The sequence below is a fragment of the Notolabrus celidotus genome, chromosome 9 (assembly GCF_009762535.1).
Source record: "Notolabrus celidotus isolate fNotCel1 chromosome 9, fNotCel1.pri, whole genome shotgun sequence".
Classification (NCBI taxonomy): Eukaryota; Metazoa; Chordata; class Actinopteri; order Labriformes; family Labridae; genus Notolabrus; species Notolabrus celidotus.
The window spans coordinates 23,149,647-23,168,503 of NC_048280.1; the positions used below are offsets into that span (position 1 = coordinate 23,149,647).

General features: G+C 40.4%; 1 protein-coding gene across 2 annotated transcripts in view; it reads right to left on the reverse strand.

The window, feature by feature from the left end:
* rasa1a (RAS p21 protein activator (GTPase activating protein) 1a) overlaps window positions 1-13,558 on the reverse strand; it is a 30,076-nt gene extending 16,518 nt beyond the window's left edge. Inside the window, exon 1 of one of the 2 annotated variants that reach the window (XM_034691280.1) lies at window positions 12,226-13,558. In XM_034691280.1, coding sequence (XP_034547171.1) covers window positions 12,226-12,773 — 548 coding nt within the window. In that variant the 5' untranslated portion in view covers window positions 12,774-13,558. The remainder of the gene's footprint in view (window positions 1-12,225) is intronic. The other variant, XM_034691281.1, reaches the window with a different exon arrangement.
* Window positions 13,559-18,857: the final 5,299 nt, after the last annotated feature.

An 18,857-nucleotide genomic window follows, 5' to 3' on the forward strand; every position in this document is an offset into this window, starting at 1 on the left:
CACAACTCAACCAGCCTCGAGACAAATTCCAGATCTACACCGCCATATCACTACTCCAGGTTTTAATATTTCGTTATTTATATTTCACACACAACAGATAGATTCTTGCTCTGAACTAGAAATAATCATTCGAGCATCATACTTGATCAGAAATTTAAAAAGGATACATAATCATCACTGTTTTCCTCAGCTGCTTTTGTCGTGTATGAAATCTTTGGTCTCTGTGAGTCAAGATTTTAAACACTGCTTTTCCAAAGTATTTGAAGTACCATTGGCAGGAACATAATTAACCAAACACAGTTGACAGGATGGAGATTTGCTGTCCTCTGTACATTTTTGAGCAATACAGCGTCTTATCGCACGGGAATCTGCATTTTGTCAGCTGTTTCTGACAAAGGCGCTCTTGGATATTAACCAAGCAGCAACTTCCAGCATTGAAATATGAAGCCAATGTGAAAATACTAAAAACTGCAGTTCCTCAAGTGTCCACTTGAGGCTTGCTCCAGAAGCACCCAAAGCCACACATTCAGAAAAGCCCATCTTTATAGCAAAAATAAACATTTACAGGCTGGTTGAAGATCTTGGTCTGAATAGCTCATTTCTTTATCCGTTCACACTGATGGGGTGGAACTTTTTCTATAACCTATTGTTTTAAAAAGATAAAGGTTACAAGTTTTGCATAACAGGGTGCTGAGGTGACTTGACTGACAGGCGGGTACACTTTAGCTGTTAGCAAAGAGGTTAAAGGCCTGCCTCAACTCTACCTCTTCATATTCTCTGAACAGAATATTTGTTTGCTTTGCCTTCTAAAAAACACTTGAACAGTGGGTCGATATTACCAGTTACCCCTTGCAACTGTGGAAAAGAATTGCTGCTACAACCATTAACCCAAGGTACCAGTCACAATTACTCCTTTGCAAGAGAGAGAAAATGCCAAAAAAGTACACTGAAGCCAGCCTCACCACACAGCACGCTCAAGTGTTCATCTCACGCTGACATCTGATATGTGGTGCAGCAAGACCTGTGAGCCACATGAGTGTGAAAATAAATTTCAAAGGCTATGAGATGAAAAGTTCTTGTCCCAAAACCAGCTGTTTTGATGTTAGACAGGTGCGACTCAACATGTGGCAGAGGATGCTGTGTGTTGGTCACAGACTTCATGTGTCTATTGGTGAGTGCAGTGTTGAATTAATAAACCTTAGAAATACAGATGCTTGGACTAATGCTCTGTGAACAGATAGTTTACAGTAATAACCACTTACAATAACATGCCTATTGACCATAAAATGATCTGTTTGAAATGTGTAGGCTAAATTGGGAAATTTTCAGAAAAAAAAAATGTATATGTATATATTTGTTTATTTTTTATTTATTTGTTTATTTATTTTACCAGGTAAAAATGTTTGAGAACCAGTTCTCATTTACAAACATGACCTGACCAAGAGGCGCTAACAGGAACACATACACACACACAGACATATAAACATAAAATAGAACAAAAGTTAACAAGTAACAAGCAATGTGTGCGAGGTGTAAATAAGTATGTGGGTATATAAGTATGCATCTAAGTAAAGTCTATATATATATATTGTATATAACCATTCAGCTCAAACTATAGAGATATTTTTTGATCCATCTCACCCATCACTTTTTTCATTCAGAATTCAGTAACTTCCTACATGTATAGCGTGTTTGTATTTCGTCTTCCTGTTCAACACACAAAACCACATGTTTTGTATTTTGTCATCCTCTGTTTTGCTTGCTTCAAGAGGCTTCTAAAACCTCATGTGTATAGACAGCTCTCTGTCTTTTGTTTTGGTTTGTTAAAAATGTGTTTAATTAATAAGTTAAAAACTGCTTAAAAACTGTGTCATGTAATTAAAGCTTTCTGTGCTTAGTACTTAACGTTTTTACACTATGGTTCCTGCATTGCCTCTGCAACAAAAGCCTCATGGCTTTTTTTTCTGAAGTGCTTTGAGGTCATCTGTAGAGTTTACAGTTTGCCATACATGTAAAACAGAGACATCTAACATCCTGATATGCACTATTATTGAAGTCTTAAATCATACTCTGACTCCTGTGACTAATCACATACATGTGCAATACTTCGATTTCCAGTGCAATACCTCATAACCATGTGCAATATTGTAATTTATTCCATAACATATTTTATTATTATATTCATCTACTACATGTGCACTCTGGCTTAGGCTCATTTAACTTATTTCATATCTTTAAAAGTACTTCTTTACCTTTATTTGTACACATAGTATTTTTATTTAGAATTTTAGGATTTGTGTTTAAGTTTATATATCTATTGTCCTCACTGTCTTGTTGTTAAGAACCATTGCTCCATTCACCACGTCAAATTCCTTGTGTGTGAAAGCTCACTTGGCAATAAATCTTGAATTTTAAATCATACTGTTCACAATGACTCTGGTTGTGTGGGTAAACAAGGCAACACAGGTAGTAAAATCGACACAGTATGAGCATGAGCCATGACAGCAGCGATAGGATTCAGTGCTTCCATCAGCTCAAGGAATGCCCCGTCATGTCAGTACATGACCAGCAAGCAATACAATGACGTCCTGGTTCGCTCCTCTACCAACACTCAACTCAGCATAAGGAATTTATCTCTGCATACAGTTCCTTAACAGTTTGGCTACTAATACAAAAGGATTGAAATTGGCTGTGCACAGATCTTAATGCACTGTAGTTACAGTACATTCTTTACCAACCAAGTCACACCTTTCTGATAATGACATCTCACCAAATACCCCAATGCCCACATCCTGACTTCACCGTGACACCAGAGGCACAGGCTTTTCAGCCTCTGCTGTTAGCAAAGGACTTACTAGGTTAAGTTAGAAGCATAGTTGAGCTAACTGTGTCATGCTGTCAAGTGCAATATTACGGCATGCTGCTGAAATCGAACATGCCCGAGCCGAGTGAGCTCGGGCAAGATGCCAAAATAATGAGGCTCCAGCAAGCACAGCAGCACGATTTACAGTGTATACAATCCTTCTGGCTATGTTTGAATGCTGAATGCCTTGAAAGTGTTGCATCATAAAAGCTCTGACAGGACAGGAGTGACACTATGTTTGCAGATTTGGCCTGCAGTGTTGAGACAAAACAAACCCTCAGTGTGTTTTTTGGAAACAAAGTGAGGGTTTGGAAAAGGACAACCTGCACACAGACAAAAAAAAAAAGCCCTTTACCAGACGATTGACAGACTGCTTGGATGAATAATTTGTATTAATTTAGCATCCAAAAATCCTTTAGAAAGGCTGTTTTTTTTCTCTCCGCTGTGTAAATATGTGTAAATACCATGCATGTTTATAATGAATGTTTTAATTAAATGGGCAAATGCTGTCAGAGACAGATACGTTTTTACACAACAATCTAAATATGGCAATAGATATCAACTCAAGCCAAGATGGCAAACACTTTCTCCATTGCTCGGGGTTATGAATGTGCACTCAGCGATGATCATTGTATTGTACACAGCACTTAAAGACAGCAAAACCAACGTGAGGTGTACTCCCTGTAGGACTAATCAGGCAATTATAAAGAAGAATTTAAAAGATGACCGATATCAGCATCAGGGCCCCGTCTGAGAAGAAAAAAAAAAGAGATTTGAAATTCAAGGATATTTTAAAATAATTTGGGATGAATTGTGTCATGATAAGTTAGAATCCTTGTTGGAGAAATGACAAGGTAATGTTTTAAAAAGGAATGTCAAGTCTTCGGAAAGGTTCTGAGCTCAAATCGAGGTCACCGCGTACTCTACTGACCAGAATCAGTCAAGCTTAACTATTTTTTAAAAGTAACGACAGATGGAGTAAGTTAGGTCAGACTTTACCTTTTAATGAGTCTTAGTTTGCTTGAGCAGTCGTACAGATTCAATTTCTAAATTACTATGATATACTGCCATTGTATGTACAGTTATGTTGTATCTACTTAGAGAAAAACATGTTACAAACTCTGAATTATTCTGCCTTCCTCAAGCTTCGTCTCAGACACACATAGGTTGTTTTGACTTCAGTGAGTTGTATCCAATTTCTGTTTGTCGCTCCGTCTCAGCAGCTTGTATCTCCCCTCGCATCTTCTCCTGTCCTGTTGGATGCAGCTGTATGACTCTCTCTCAAACATCTCCATAGAGGTCCTGTCAGCAGTCATCAGTATCAAAAAGTATTGAAAAATCACATTACTGTACATTAGCAATGCACCTCAGGGGAGCTGAATACTTTCTGTGGGGTTACTAAGCACAACATGTTCCCTACACTCGAATAAAACATCAAGCGAGGAGTCTTTAACAGCTCTTGTACCCGATCTGTATCTGTCTCATAAATTACCATTTAGGAACATAGTTCACAAGACCTCTTTCCAGCTAAATGTGTCGTATCTGTCAATTATGTGATTACAAAAGCTATCATCACGAGTTCAACTATCATGTGAACGCTTTCTCAAGAACATTATATAGGATGCTTACACACATGAACATAATTGGAGTAAGAAATGTGAAAAGTTGAGCTGAGGGTGTCAGCTGTTTCTGGAGAAGCAAGGTAGGAGTTACAGGTTCATTTGATGCTCCACTTACGCTGAGTTCGCCCTCTGCTGCATCTCCCTCCTGTGATCTCACAAGGTGCACCCACTCCACTGATAATGCTGTCGGACAGGCAAAAACAGTGGGCTCTGAAGTGGAAAGCAGCGCAAAGGCAGCTCTATATCCATACAAGTCATGATGATGTGACCCTGTTCCTGCTGCTGCTGCTGCTGCCCCGATACAGTCATCTCCCACTGCAAGGCTCAATGAGCAACATCCTTAGAGGTGAGACGAGCGGGAGGTCAAAGAGATGAAGATTCGCAAGCCCACATGCGTTAAGGTGTCGTAACTAATCTGAAGAAAATTGAAGGATTGTGCCTGGCGTCCTTAAGAAGTTGTTCGGAGTCTGAGGCAAACTGCAGCCCTGTAGTCTTTGCTTCCACTTCATCCTGCTCTGACTTTCTCTTTTTCACCCTTCCTCTCTTTCTCTCTCATAAAGCCTTGCATCATGAGCGTGCTGCCGATTGGCTTTTGAGGCAGTGGGACAGCAAAGATAGGGAGTGGTCTAAGAGTGAAACAGATGACTGTAAGAATGCACATTTTTGTGCTGTCAATGAATATTGAACACACAGATATATATTAATGAAATTCATCCTGATTTTGGAACATTTAAACACTAAGACAGGATGATGTGAACCTTTCTCTGCAAAGAAATCCCGCTTTCAACAAGCCAAAAAACTGCTATGCAAATTTTGCTATCTTAATCATTAACTTATTTTTGTGTGCACGAGTTTCCACAACCCAAAGTTATTATAATATGAAGCTGTCTGGGCTTGACAGCAGCTATGCATTGGTTTTGCTATTCCATGCATGTGATGAACTGCCACAGATTGTTACCTCTGCCAGAGCAAGAGAGTGACAGCACACGGAGGTCGACCTAAGCTGTGCAGATGGAGAGATGGGAAATACCATCCATGCATCCGTAGCTTCACTGAGACTGAATGCTAACCAACCATCATCATCGTTTTAATGCGCAGCCAGACATACGGGGACCAAAGCAGACATCTCAGCTTTCTTGCTGTGAATCAGCCACCCTGAAATAACACCATTACATCAGTGATAATAGGCTTCACTGTCATCTACACATTCAATATTCCTCCTGAGCTTCGATTTTTTCATACAGGGGCATCCAGCTGGATTCTCTCTCTGCAGAATTTAAGCTGTAATTTCTCATCAAGCTTAAAGTAACTTTTAAAAATATATAGGAAGAAGAAAAAGTGCAATGCCCATAAAAGGCTTCAAATTAGAGCTGGGCAATATTGAAAATGATGTTATGATAAAATATTTCATCAGCCGTTATCGATAATTATCACGATAAATATCAAATATTTATTTCATTTAAATATAAAGGCAGATTTTTGGTCCCGCGTCTTGAATCCATAATTTCTGACAGGGCTAACAGGAAGCAGGTCTTCTGTGTAAGATGAGATTTAGATTGTTATTTTTCTCAGGTTGAGGTTAATTTTATAATTTCATGTAGATTTACAACAAAGATATATCAAATTATATTCTGTGTATCAGTTTATAGAGTCTTGTTTTAGTTGTGCTCTCCCTTTTAAGATTACTAAAGGTTACAGGCAGAGTGATGTTGTTTCCCACAGTGCAGTGAATGCATCACAGTTATTCGGTGTTTTAGTTGTACTGCCGTCTCGGTGGACATTAAACATGTTCAAAATACACAGCAGAAGTTTTCTCTGTGCTTTTCCTTTACTCACATCCTGAAAGTTGATTATTCTGAAATGTATTAAGTTAAAACTTGCCACAGAGTCCACATAGTGTCAGACTAATGACTCTGCTTTGAGCTGGTAGGTTTTGAGTTTTCTTTGGTCACTGTTGCTTGTTTCATCTGTTTACATTCTGCTCTTAACGTCTTTAAGCCCTGCCTACCTCTCACCCTGCGACATGATTGGCTGTTCAATGCTATCTTCTTCTTCTGTTTAATGTTGGGTGGCAACTAGCGTTTAAGGCTTACTAGCACACCCTTGTTAAATTACAGGTTTATTTATATTACATTTTTATCAAACATTTGTTACATTTATATTGAGAAAAACAACGTCACCATAATTATCATTATTGAATTATCGCCCAGCCCTACTTAGAATCATTCAGCACAAAATGCAATGTTTTGACGACAAAGTGTCAAAGACAGACCTTTATTATACTTGATGTGTGGGAAGTCTGGGCTGCAATGAAACATTTCCTAGACAAAGAAAGAAGTCACTTTGTCACTCAGCACGTCTAACTAAGTAAATCAAATCAAAAAAATCTTTGGTATTGTCAAACACAACTGAAATGCTCCAGAGGATCCTGTTAAGACCACAATGAGAGGCTCAGAAGTCTTGAAAACAGGATGCACGAGAGAAAAGGCAGGGCAGTGTGGGCATTGGAAGGGTATGACAGGACATTGCGTAACACAATGAAAATGCATGGAAATCAGAGGCTTTTGCTTATCAATGCACAGCACAGAGTTCACACTAATAAAAGTGTGACTAGTATTTCAATCAATGTGTCCAGTAAACCATGCAAATGCATATGCATCCTCTATTAAATGAGTTAAGCAGAGTTTCATGGAAGCTGTATTAGTTGAAGAAAATTTCCAGCCAAGGTACTGCAATAATTTCAAAAATGTCTGGCAGGAAATTACGGGCTTAATACTAATTGCACGGCTCACCAGTCATCAAAAGTGTGTAATGACTGATCCAATCCCATTAATAAAACCCTGCTTTGTTATGAAGTGCTGTAACATTTTGGCCATGGGAACAATCTCCCTCTGGGAATAACCCAGTTAAGCTATGTGACATGATCCTTGTGCCATTTCAGAGCTCGATTGTCTCTGCCACCCTACACAAAGGGCAATAAGGTAGCATGGATACTCAATTAACATTATACTTACTGTTTCCTCAGCCGAGTGCTAAATCTGGTAAACTCATTCATTGCCACTGATCCTCTGATCCAACTTTTCTTTTCCCTTTTACTTCTTCCTCTAACCACCCACCTTCTTAGGGAAACCCTCTATGACTCAAAATCCTTGCTAATCTTCGTGGAAACTCAAAATCAATGACCTGTTTCCCAACGTCTGTTTGTTTAAGCTCAGGCATTGGGCTGCAGATTTCTGATGGCAGCAGGAACGTGCGCTGTTGTGCCGTCTTACAACTCCACTCTTTGTTAGCTATCAGTGTAATATCCTGATTCCAGAGCTGCGTCTATTTTTTATTAATGAAGCAGTGCAGCACAAAAGGTGTGAATGAATGTGACTGCCATTTGTCTCTCTATCACATGCATAAACATTCTGCCGCTCTCTGCAAGTGTGCCAAGTTTAGCACTCGGCACACCGTGCAACACACAGTGGGACCACTTCCAACAGTGTGGAAGATTTCCACCATCACTTTTTCTAGATGCACTCTGCAGGCTGCTAACATAACTCAAAGGAATACAAGGTGAAACTTGGACCCAGGCTACAGAAGGCACACGCAGCTAGTGAAGTGAGATTCACAATCATTCAGGGTAGTCAGCTACGAATGTAACACCCATTTGTGCCAATCAGAGATTTGCCCCTGGCGTACGCTATCACGGGAACAGTGAGAAAATGTGCGTCATGAAAAAACAAATGTATGCATCTTTTGTACTCTACATACATAAGGGCATTACACACACAATGTGACAGAAGGTATGTTGATTTTATGCCACAAAACGTGGCCATGAGTAGATTGCCTTCAGGCCAACTACTTTAGCAATGCTCATGACTGTGATGCAGTTTGCCCGATTCCCTGTATCTTAGATAAGGCTTCATCTACACAGGATAGCACATCAAGATGAGACAGTGACCTCGCAGATAGTCCACTCATATCAGCCCTGTCCATCATAATGGATCAGTGACACGTCCTTAAGGAGGAACAGACCCTCTCCTTAACTAGGTCATCATTGCAGAGCAAAGGAAGCACCCTCTATCTCGTCTGTTCCCGAGAGGCGCTTACTTCCAGACAAGAGGATGAATAAAGGCAGTGCGCCTGAATGCTACATGAGCCTGTTACTTATATTTCCTATTGCAGGTGTTCCTGTAAGTAACAACCAAATACATCAATACATTATTTTCCCTCTGTGTTTTTGAGTTGATATGTTGTAAAATTGTTCATTAGTTCATAGTTTATTAAGCATCTACAGTTGATTTTGTCAAACACTTCCCAACACTTATTGGGAAATTGCAGGCCGATAACTAAAATCTTAAAAGAAGTGTGGTTCAGTTTTCCGGTGCGTAATGACCACTTCAAGCAATTCACAAAAACCACAAACCCTAAAATAGAGGAAAGGCTTGTATTGTGTATGTGCCTTACACAACTCGGTTGTGTAAAACATCTCTGAGTAGGGCAGAGTGAGAGAGTGATTCACTCTGACTCTCACCAGTGTGTAAAGTTATGTGCTTGTGAATGTGGCAGAGAAACATTTGACTACAAGTCTGTCATTGTGAAACAAGCACAACCAAAGAAAATCAATGGCATTCATGCACAAGCGACAACTGTTCCACTGCCTTGCTGGCAACCCTGCAAGTTGATAAACTGAAATCTAAGTGCAAACCAATGAGGAAGTCAGCCTTCCCTTGGGAAAATACTACTTCCATAGTGGTGTTACATGTAATAACTGAGCATTGTAGTTTTTTGTTCCACTTTGGGTCGTTCATTCATTACCAGCAGACTGGTGAAATACTGGCCTGCCCCTTTCTCTGTAATCTGACAGGGAGATATAGGGTGGCTCCTAAAATAAAAGCTGAATCCACACTCCAGTCCCAGTCACTTCCATATCTTACAGTGTGAGCGCCAGAAATGACAAAGCTCAGCAGCTCTCTAATGAGACTATAACAAATGAGAGGGCTGGATTTAGGTTATTACAACACCAGCAAACGTGCGTTTGGACATGTGCTTCTGTGCACGCCTGATAAACTCATACAAATGTCTTTAATTGGTGTTGTAACAGAAAAAAAACAAACAAAGCTTAGCATGCATTCTTCATGCTACAATCTAAAGACACGCTTGTTTCACTTTAACTACATCAATATGTTACACAAGTACATGAAGTCAGTGGACATTAAACTGTCCATAAGCTGGGAATTGTGCAGCGAAGCAACAACATTAGTGCTCCTTTAAAGCCATTACAATTCTCCATTTATTATAAGGCTGAATACGTCACTGAAAATAATGAGGGCACCAGTGAGATGACATACCAACCTTGTATGCTGGCAAGTATAATATCTCTGCCACAGAAGAACTGATTAACCTTACTAACAAACTAACCTTAAGTATATTAGCTGGTCAACAAATCAAAGTTAATATTCAATAAATTAATTATAGATACAGAGAATAAAGAGGGTGTTTTTGGTTCCTTTGAATACCAGTCTAACAGAGATATTGTTGAATGTAATGAAATAACCCATAAGTGAGTCTTTGTCAACTATCACCCTGCTGAATATACTTTAATATATGACTGATTCTTTATCAAATATTGATCCATGAACGCAAACATTAAAACTATGCTGTGAAGGTGGATTTGATTGGATTTGACTCAAGAAAAAAAAATCAAATTGCAGATTCTGTATGATCAGAGTCAGCTTGATTCTTCCTTGCATGTGTACGCAGAAGGTATGCATAGGTCCTGGTATATTGGGATTTGTGTCTTGTGAACAATCACTTCTTATTGATTACACAGCAGATAAAGAAAATGTTGTGGCGCTGTAAATGTTTATCAGAACTAAAAATAACAGCTCTCAGTCACTGCTGAACCCACAGGAGCTCACACAAACACCTCTCGTGTATCTCTGCAGGAAGGAAGTGAACACATCAAAAAGTACAAGTAGCAAGTAAGTTGATTTGTGAGCCACAGGCATACCCAGCATCCCTGTACACGAATCAGTTACAGCAGATAGCCACCTCTATTTTAAACAATGCCTCACACCCTCTGCACAATGATTTCAAGCTTCTTCACTCTGGACGACGGTTTTTAGTCCCTAGGTGCAGGACACAGCGGAACAAGAAAAGCTCTGTTCCTGCTGCTGTTACTGCTGTTTTTATTGGTTGACTGTTTTCTGATATGCACTTTAAACATAGACTGTATAAAAAAATGGACGTAGTATCCGTGACGTCACCTGTCTGTTTCTGAAGCTCTGTTTTGAGGCCAATCGTCTTCGGCAGCCATATTGCTGCTGTCGAGCAATTGTGGCATGAAGAGGCGGGCTTTGAGCCTCCTAGCCAACAGCTACAGTGTTCCCGCCTGTCAATCCAGTCAGCTGTGCCTCTCATTTGAAGACTTGTAATCTTAATATCTTCGAAATTGCAGCGTTAGAAAAAATTCACACATACCCCCGTACAATGTGTGCCGATCATGAAATTAGCTATCCAGACTACACTCGTCTTTTGTACCAGGCTGTAAACATGTTTATTTCTGCAGTAAAGATCTGCTTTTTTGAATTGGTGTGTATGTGGTTTCCTGTACTTCCGGAGCCAGCCTCAAGCGGATCCTCGATGAACTGCAGTTTTTAACACTTCCGACTTGGACTTGTATTTTTAGACTGGAGGTTGCCGCTTGGTTTTAAATGGAACCTTTAGCACTTTATCATTTTATCATGTCTATTAATTTCACCATTTTTATACTAACATTAGTTTCAGGATATTTTTGTCTGTTTTGCACATTAAATTGTTTGTTCTGTCTGACATCTGTCTTCTAACTCTGTATTGACCTAATATCTCACTGACTGCAAAACAAGTTTACATACAGATACAAATAAAGTAACCTGAACCATGTGATTAGCTAAAATATATGTGGATGTGTATGCATGTTTATATATGCATGAATGTACTTGTGTATGTATGCATGTGTATGTGTACGTGTGCGTACATATCAATATGTGTGTGTATGTCATAGACTGTATAAAATATGGACGTAGTATCTGTAACGTCACCCATCTGTTACTCAGCGCTGTTTTGAAGCCAATCGTCAGCGGCAGCCATATTGGAAATGCGTGACTCAACCAGGAATAGTGTAACGTAAAGAGGTGGAGTTTGAGCCTCCTAGCCAACAGCTATGTGTTCCCGTCTGGGAGTCAAGTCAGTCATGTCCTTATTTGGGCTAAAACTTGTAATCTTAATATCTTCTGAAATGTTGCGTTAGAAAAAAATTCACCCCTGTACAGTGTGTGCTGATAGAGAAATTAGCTACGTAGAGCCAAGACGTTTTTTGAACCAGGCTGTAAACATGTTTATTAATGCTGCAAAGATTGTCTTTTTTGAATTGGTGTGTATGGGGTTTCCGGTGTCTCTGCAGCCAGCCTCAAGTGGATTCTTGATTAATTGCAGTTTATAACACTTCCACATGAGCTTCATAGTTTGAGACCGGAGGTTGCCGCTTGGTGTATGTATATGCTAGACTCTATATATATTTTCTTGATGAATCCCTCAGTGATTGTTTTGTTTTCTTTTGCTTTTATTTGTCATGTTTACATGGCTCCTATGTTGTGGAGGGAAGTGTTAGTTGTTGATACAAACCAAAATAAACCTAATCAATAAAAACAACCTGGACCTGAAGCTTGAAAGGATTGATTTGTTGATGTCAGTTTGATATGCTTGTATACTCACTGGTTCGTGGGAGGTGCAGAGAGAGGGAACACCACCTCCTCTTCTTCGTATTCCGGTCCATCCTGCAGGTCGCTTTCATCCATAGTGCCACCGAGCCCCCCGCAGCCTGGAGGGGGAGGAGGAGGTGGAGGCAGTGGGGGGAAGACACTAGATCCATCCGGGGCTGTTGATGTGGGTGAAACCCGGCTTACTGGACCCTCTGAAGTGGGAGAGTTGCAAACGCTGCCCACCACGGTCCCTGAGGTTGTTCCTTGGAAAGCTGAAAGTCCACCTCCTGCCCCGCCACTCCCTGGAGCGGACAGCACTGCTCCGGGAATATCCCCGCCAGGAATTGGATACACTATACTCATGTCAGGAAGTGAGTCTGGTGAGGAATTCTGACGAAGGGCTGGTGCTGGTCCTTGTCCCATATCAGTCACTCGCACTCTGCTCGGCTTGGGATAGTAGGGAAAAGGGGCCGTCGTCTCCGGGCCTCCTCCTCCGCCTGCCACCCCTGTCCCTGCGGTGACCGAGCCCGTATCCTCACTGCTGACCTCCGCAGCCATCATACTGGAGGAGTATATAGAGGGGGAAAAGTCCAGAAGGGAACCTGCCCTTCCCCTCTGTTCTTACAGTACTCCTTCAGTGTTCGGGCTCTGGAGGAACAACAACCAAAAAGTTTCTCCAAAACGCGTTTCAGCTAGCCAGCTAACGTTAGCCGCCAAGCTAGCTTAGCTCACTCGGCTGCAGCTAACGCTAGCAGCTTCGAGACACTTGATGAGTTCTTCCTCACTATGTCTTCATTGTTTCCTGAGTTTAAAGTTGACACAAAAACACCACATGGAAACTAACTATTAAAACAAACAGAAAATGAGTTCACCAAATGTTCCAGTTTTGCTGCTCGGACTTCACCCTCGGCACCAGGCGGACCACTTGTCGGGGAGTGTTGTTTTATTGTCACTGTTGTGTGTCTATTTTTTTCCAGTGTTGTTGTTTTCTTTCCTTTAGAGTTTCCAAAATATAGTCCACAAACGTCCCTGATCCCATCCACGAAGTGCCCGGAAAGGTACTGCAAAGTATCGTTAACTGCAGTGAATTCTTGTTACGCATGTAAGCGAAGTTGGTCTTTATTTCTGGGTTTCAGGGCTGGTGGCTTGCCCGCTGCTGCCTGCGCTGCTCTTTCTCCCCTCCCTCTCCCTCTGCTCTCCAGTCAGCCAGCAGACACAGCCAAGTGAACACAGAGCGGCACCGGTTCCATCCATGACATCTTCTATCGGTACTCGAGGAAATAGGTGATCCAATCCAATCCAATCAATTTTATTATCATTATAGCCTATATAGCACATTTAAAAAACAACAAGGTCACCAAAGTGCTGCACAACAAATACAAACAGTAGAAATGAATAATAGTACAATTTAAAATACAGTGAATTAAAAGACAAACAGAGACCAACACAAACTCTCAAGCTGTATTAAAAGCCAAGTAAAAAAAAAGTTTTAAGACGTGATTTAAAAGGTGATGGTGCTATTCTTAAAACTCTCCTGTTATGTTTGTTTCTCAGGAACAGCAATAATGGTCCTGAATCAATTTGACCCAGCGCATGTTTAATTATGTTAAAGTGTCAGAAACCAAAAAAAATCCCCCCAAAACATTGTTTATGTCTCATGATTAACTCTATTACTAACCATGTCAATCAATATTTAGTGCAATGGTCTTCTTTACCTCACAGGTCAAGGTTGGCTAAATACAACAGTTTTACATGACATAGATTTTTGTTTATTTTATTTTACATTTAAGTTTTTTTACTTTTTATGAAGTGAAGCCCAGATAGTTATGCCGTATTTAGGCATGCCTAAATGGGCAGCAACCTCTGAATACCGCTAGCCTTTCATCCACTTTGATATTTGGGCCTAGATTATAGAGTAGTAGAGGTTGTTCTACCCACAATCCCAAAGAAACAATTAGTATTTAAGCCTTCTGACCCCTTTTAGCCTCCACTTTGACTGCCAGGTCAAATTGACCCAAACAGTATGTATGTAATATAAACATTTGGGGGGGGGGGGGGGGTTGCAAATACGTGAAATGAACCATTTTCATTTTTAATGTTGATAACGCTAAGCCAAGCAGAATAAGTTTCATACTGAAAAAATACCTTTAAAACATTTTTTTTAAAACTTTAAAATGGGTCAATTTGACCTGCAACATAACAGGAGGGTTAAAGGTTAAATAATGTACATGCAGAATAAGCAGTGTCAAGGCTTTCAGACCAGCTTCAACATCACTCTAATCAAGCTTTTTTTTAACTACCTTACCGTATACTAATGATTTAGCCTACATCAAATTGATCGAGTCATTTTAGGTTGCCTGTAAGGTAATTTGAATAACATAGAAAGAAAATAGTAACTAAGAAAAAATAATATTGCATACAAGATTCATTTGCAACCTCTCTGTCATTTCACAAATGTGATGAAAACAAATTATTGATCTCTTTTTTCTTCTTCAAAATGAGCTTGAATCGAATAATATATATTGAGGGCAAGGTGTCAATGTAATGAACAGACAAAATGGTGTCATCCCAACCTGTCAGTTTAGGTAATAATAATTATTCTTTGTTTTTGGCTCTAGTAGTTTCATATTTAAAATTATCACTTTGACACACAGCTGCATATACAGTCTGACTTTAACTGTTAATTATATGACAGAAACTCTATATTTTTTTAAACTTTATTTTACAGCACAACTTGTCCAAAAACTCCATTTCAAAATAACTTATTTGGTCACTGCAGCCTGTTAGATAGACCACAGAGTGGCTATCTAGAGCAGAGGTATCTGATAGTATAAGGGTAGAGTTAGGTTTTCATTCGTTTACAATGTTTAGAAAGGTTGTGATATTGTAGGACAGACAAGGCACCCCTTACCATACGGGTAAGTAAACTAATATTTTCTTGTTTTCTATAAATGCTTATCTGGCCAAGTCAGATATGGCCACAATAAAACCACAGACCAGACTGAAGACAGAAATATAATTAAAGATGGCTGCAGCACAGGCCGGCAGAACATTATCCTGGAAGGTAGCAAACCTCTGCTGATGTCTGTGGATACTGGACTCGATAATAGCAACCACAAAATAAGTGCAGAAAAAATCTCAGCAGCAGTATTTAGCTTGCATATCATCAAAATATGAGAGAAAATCAGGAAATGTGAATATTTGTATTCTTCTTTCATTAGCACCTCACCTATTTATCAGCATCTACAAAGAAATTTGTGCTCCTGCCCATATTTTAAAAATTATGATATGACATGATAATGTAGAAACACATCAGGAACATCAACGGATGTAAATAAAGGCGAGTTACCCTTCGATGTTCATCTGATCAGGGTCAGCTTTAAATACCACCTTTGGACATTCATTTGCAGTGTGCAGGCAGGGGAGTTGCTTTGTAAGCTCCTGTGGTTCTACCCTGGTCTGATAGAGCTTAAACAGTGTCGATCTGCTTCAGCAGCAGCAGCAGCAGCGGTGAGGCTGCCGTCACCGTTTTACCTCCACATTGACCCATCTCAGGGGAACTTGCATTGTAAAAAAAAAAGATGTCAAAGAATATCTTGATGTCCCTTCCACTTTGCTCAGTGCAGTTTTACTCTCTGTCAGAGCCATTTTCTCAATTCATGAACACTCATCTCTCTACTCCCTCTAGTTTTAACTACTGTGATTTGACAGTTCCTCTGAGATAGATGGATAGATGGATGAAGATTTTAAAGCACAGCTGGATGGCATCTGCTGTCAGTCTCCACCAAGTCTTTGCTGATCTGCCGAGTTCTCTGATCTAATGTGAGTGACATCCTACCAGTGCTCCCTCCTCTCCTTCACTCCCCCTGTTCTCTGAGTGGTAGGCTCATGATAAATGGCTCCTGACATCAGCATGACAGAGGTGCAGGAGCTAGGGTGTTAAAAAAACTACTCTACCACTCAGGAGGGAGCTCACCTTGCGTCCCTGTTTGTCATCCAAGAAGCTGATGTGGATGTACTCCACTGAAGCACGGGCTTTCCTTAAGTCCTGTGACACAGAAGGTCAGTGAACTGTAAATCTAAAGCCTGACATTGACTTGACATATATCCATAAAGCCACTCCACTTGAAACACAGCAATACTCTGATGTAAACACGCAAACAAACATGCACCAACAGACCTGGTCAAACCCGCTCACTGAACTCATACAGCACTCTAGTGTACGCAGGCTCCCAAAGAGTCCAAAGAGGCACAACAGCCTGCTTTTTTTCCATTAAGTCATCCTTACACCCATATTTACTGTGATGTCTGTCCTCAAGTGGCCTTGTGGTGGTCTGATCCTGTGTCTCGGTGTGTCAGTGTGACTGTGTCCTGTGGATCCTCACAGTCCGAGCATAATGAGATTTCAGACAGGATGTGGCTAATCCCCTCTCCCTGGCATACACATTGTGTATGGTTACATCATCGAATCTGAAATCTTCACTCAAGAGTTCACACCTTATGTGCATATAGAATGACACTGACATTGCTGTCTTCATTTCTATGTCTCTGCATGGGTGAGAGTCAGGAGAATGGCAGCTCAGCTCGGCTGTTCTGCTCTGTTTCACCATAACTGCGATGTCAGACTGGAGGATGGACCTAATTTGAGTACCTCAAAAGCCAAACCGAGTGTGGACTAGAGTCTTTCATCCATAATAATTTTAACATTATCATTTCACTTCATTACCTTTTGAGGCAGGACATGGGAAGAGCTCTACCCTCCCGTGCTTTTCAACACAATGATTGTTTTGCTTTTGCTGACACACATCTGGTGATTTAAGGCTGCAGCATCATACTTCGCTGTAATTCATGATACAAGCTTCCCTGATGTTCTGTCATCACAGCTGATGACAGAGTGGTGAGGGTAGATTCTTGCAGCAACCATATGTGTCAAACCTTTCATTGAGTTATGGTTAGCATATGTAAGGTAAAGAGGTGGAAACTGTGACACAGCAGTGAGAATGACAGGCTATTCATGCTTATGTGCATGTGCATAAGTGACAGAACGAGACTGAGAAAGGAAGTCTATGTGCATGTATTTTTTTATAAAGTGAAAAAAATAGAAACACCTTCTATAGCGAGATGCTTACAACACGTCACTAACGACTAACCCCTCGAACTTTCATATAAGTGCTAAAGTGGTGAGTTTCTAAGGAGAAGTATAAAACATTATCACATATGTTCTTCTACATTCTGTTCCCTAGACTCAATCTGGAGATAACCGTAGACACACCAGGCCTTGCGTGAATAAGTAACAAGATGAACATAAAAGTTTAAAAAGTGGAGTGAGTGACACATGGATGGATAGCGTGAGCAAAGGTCCTTGGGACCAGTGGGCTCCATTTTCCGACGTAGGTGGGATTTATGAGACTGTCCCGTGCTGTGTCAAATGTTAACCAGATGCTTAACATTTAATGTCATATGTGAATTTCAAGATGAGACATTAAACTTTAAGATGTAACATGAGAAAAGAAATACTCCATGGAGCATGCATCTGAAATATAGGTCCCAGACAGTGGCAGGATGTACTGCTAAAACATATATTAGCTAAGATTAAAATATATTTAATGCATACAGGCTGCATCATGCAACCCTATTAGACAAAGCCCTGATTTTAAGTTATATTTAGTAATACACTGTCTATACTTTATCCTTTGCACTTGAGCTCTATGTTATCTATGCACAAGAATATTGTTGGCTGTAACTTTCTTTTGCAAGTTCTACTTTTGACATTTTTTTCTGATTCATACAATGTCCTGTTTAATATACAGAAACAGTACATGACTGCAGTTTCTACTTTGCACACGATAGGTATTATGCAGCAGGAAGCAGCAGGTTAGATCTGCTGTGTGTGTATGAGGTGACATTTCATTGAGTTTTGTGGTGAATGTAAAACAGAAAGCGTGAAAGTAAAGGTAGCTTGCTTTATATTTCTGTCTGAGTGTGCAGCACACGCTTACATTTGTCCCCCTGTCTGCACGCTTGTCTTGTAATATTCTAATTGGTGCTGGATGAGGCTGGCGTTGTCTCAATGTGTACAATATGTGTCCATCCTGGACTCACTGTGGCAGTGAGCTGTTAATGTGTTGAGCAGACTATGGCACAGTCTGCTGCTCTGCACCTCCCGCAGTCTCCCGCAGGGAGCTGAAGAAAAGAGGCAGATGGGGGAGGCTGCTGTGGGGCTTTATTTGTGGATAGCTGCAGGTTGTTTGTTTATGTGGTGGGGAGAGCGCACATGTATGCAATGAATACATCAAGATAATTACAAAAAGTGTGAAATGATGGATGATTTTTAACAGATGAACACTGCAGACAGTACAGTCCTGTAATTCTCAATGAATCTGAACAAAAGGGACAACAAAAGCTTTTTCTTTGTGTTTCTTCTTCCTGACACTCAGAGTGTCACCCTGACACTCAGACCAGAAAAGCTCTCCCACTTTCACCATGGTTTCGGGGGCTGTTTTTCACTTTCTTTTTTCAGAGGGCAAGCGGGGGAGTTTGCAGCTGCCACTTCCAATGCACATATGGGCAGAGTGGTGGTGTGATGGGGGTGGGGATGGAGACCACATGGCCCCTTCAGTCACACTTTTATGGTGGTAGAAAATG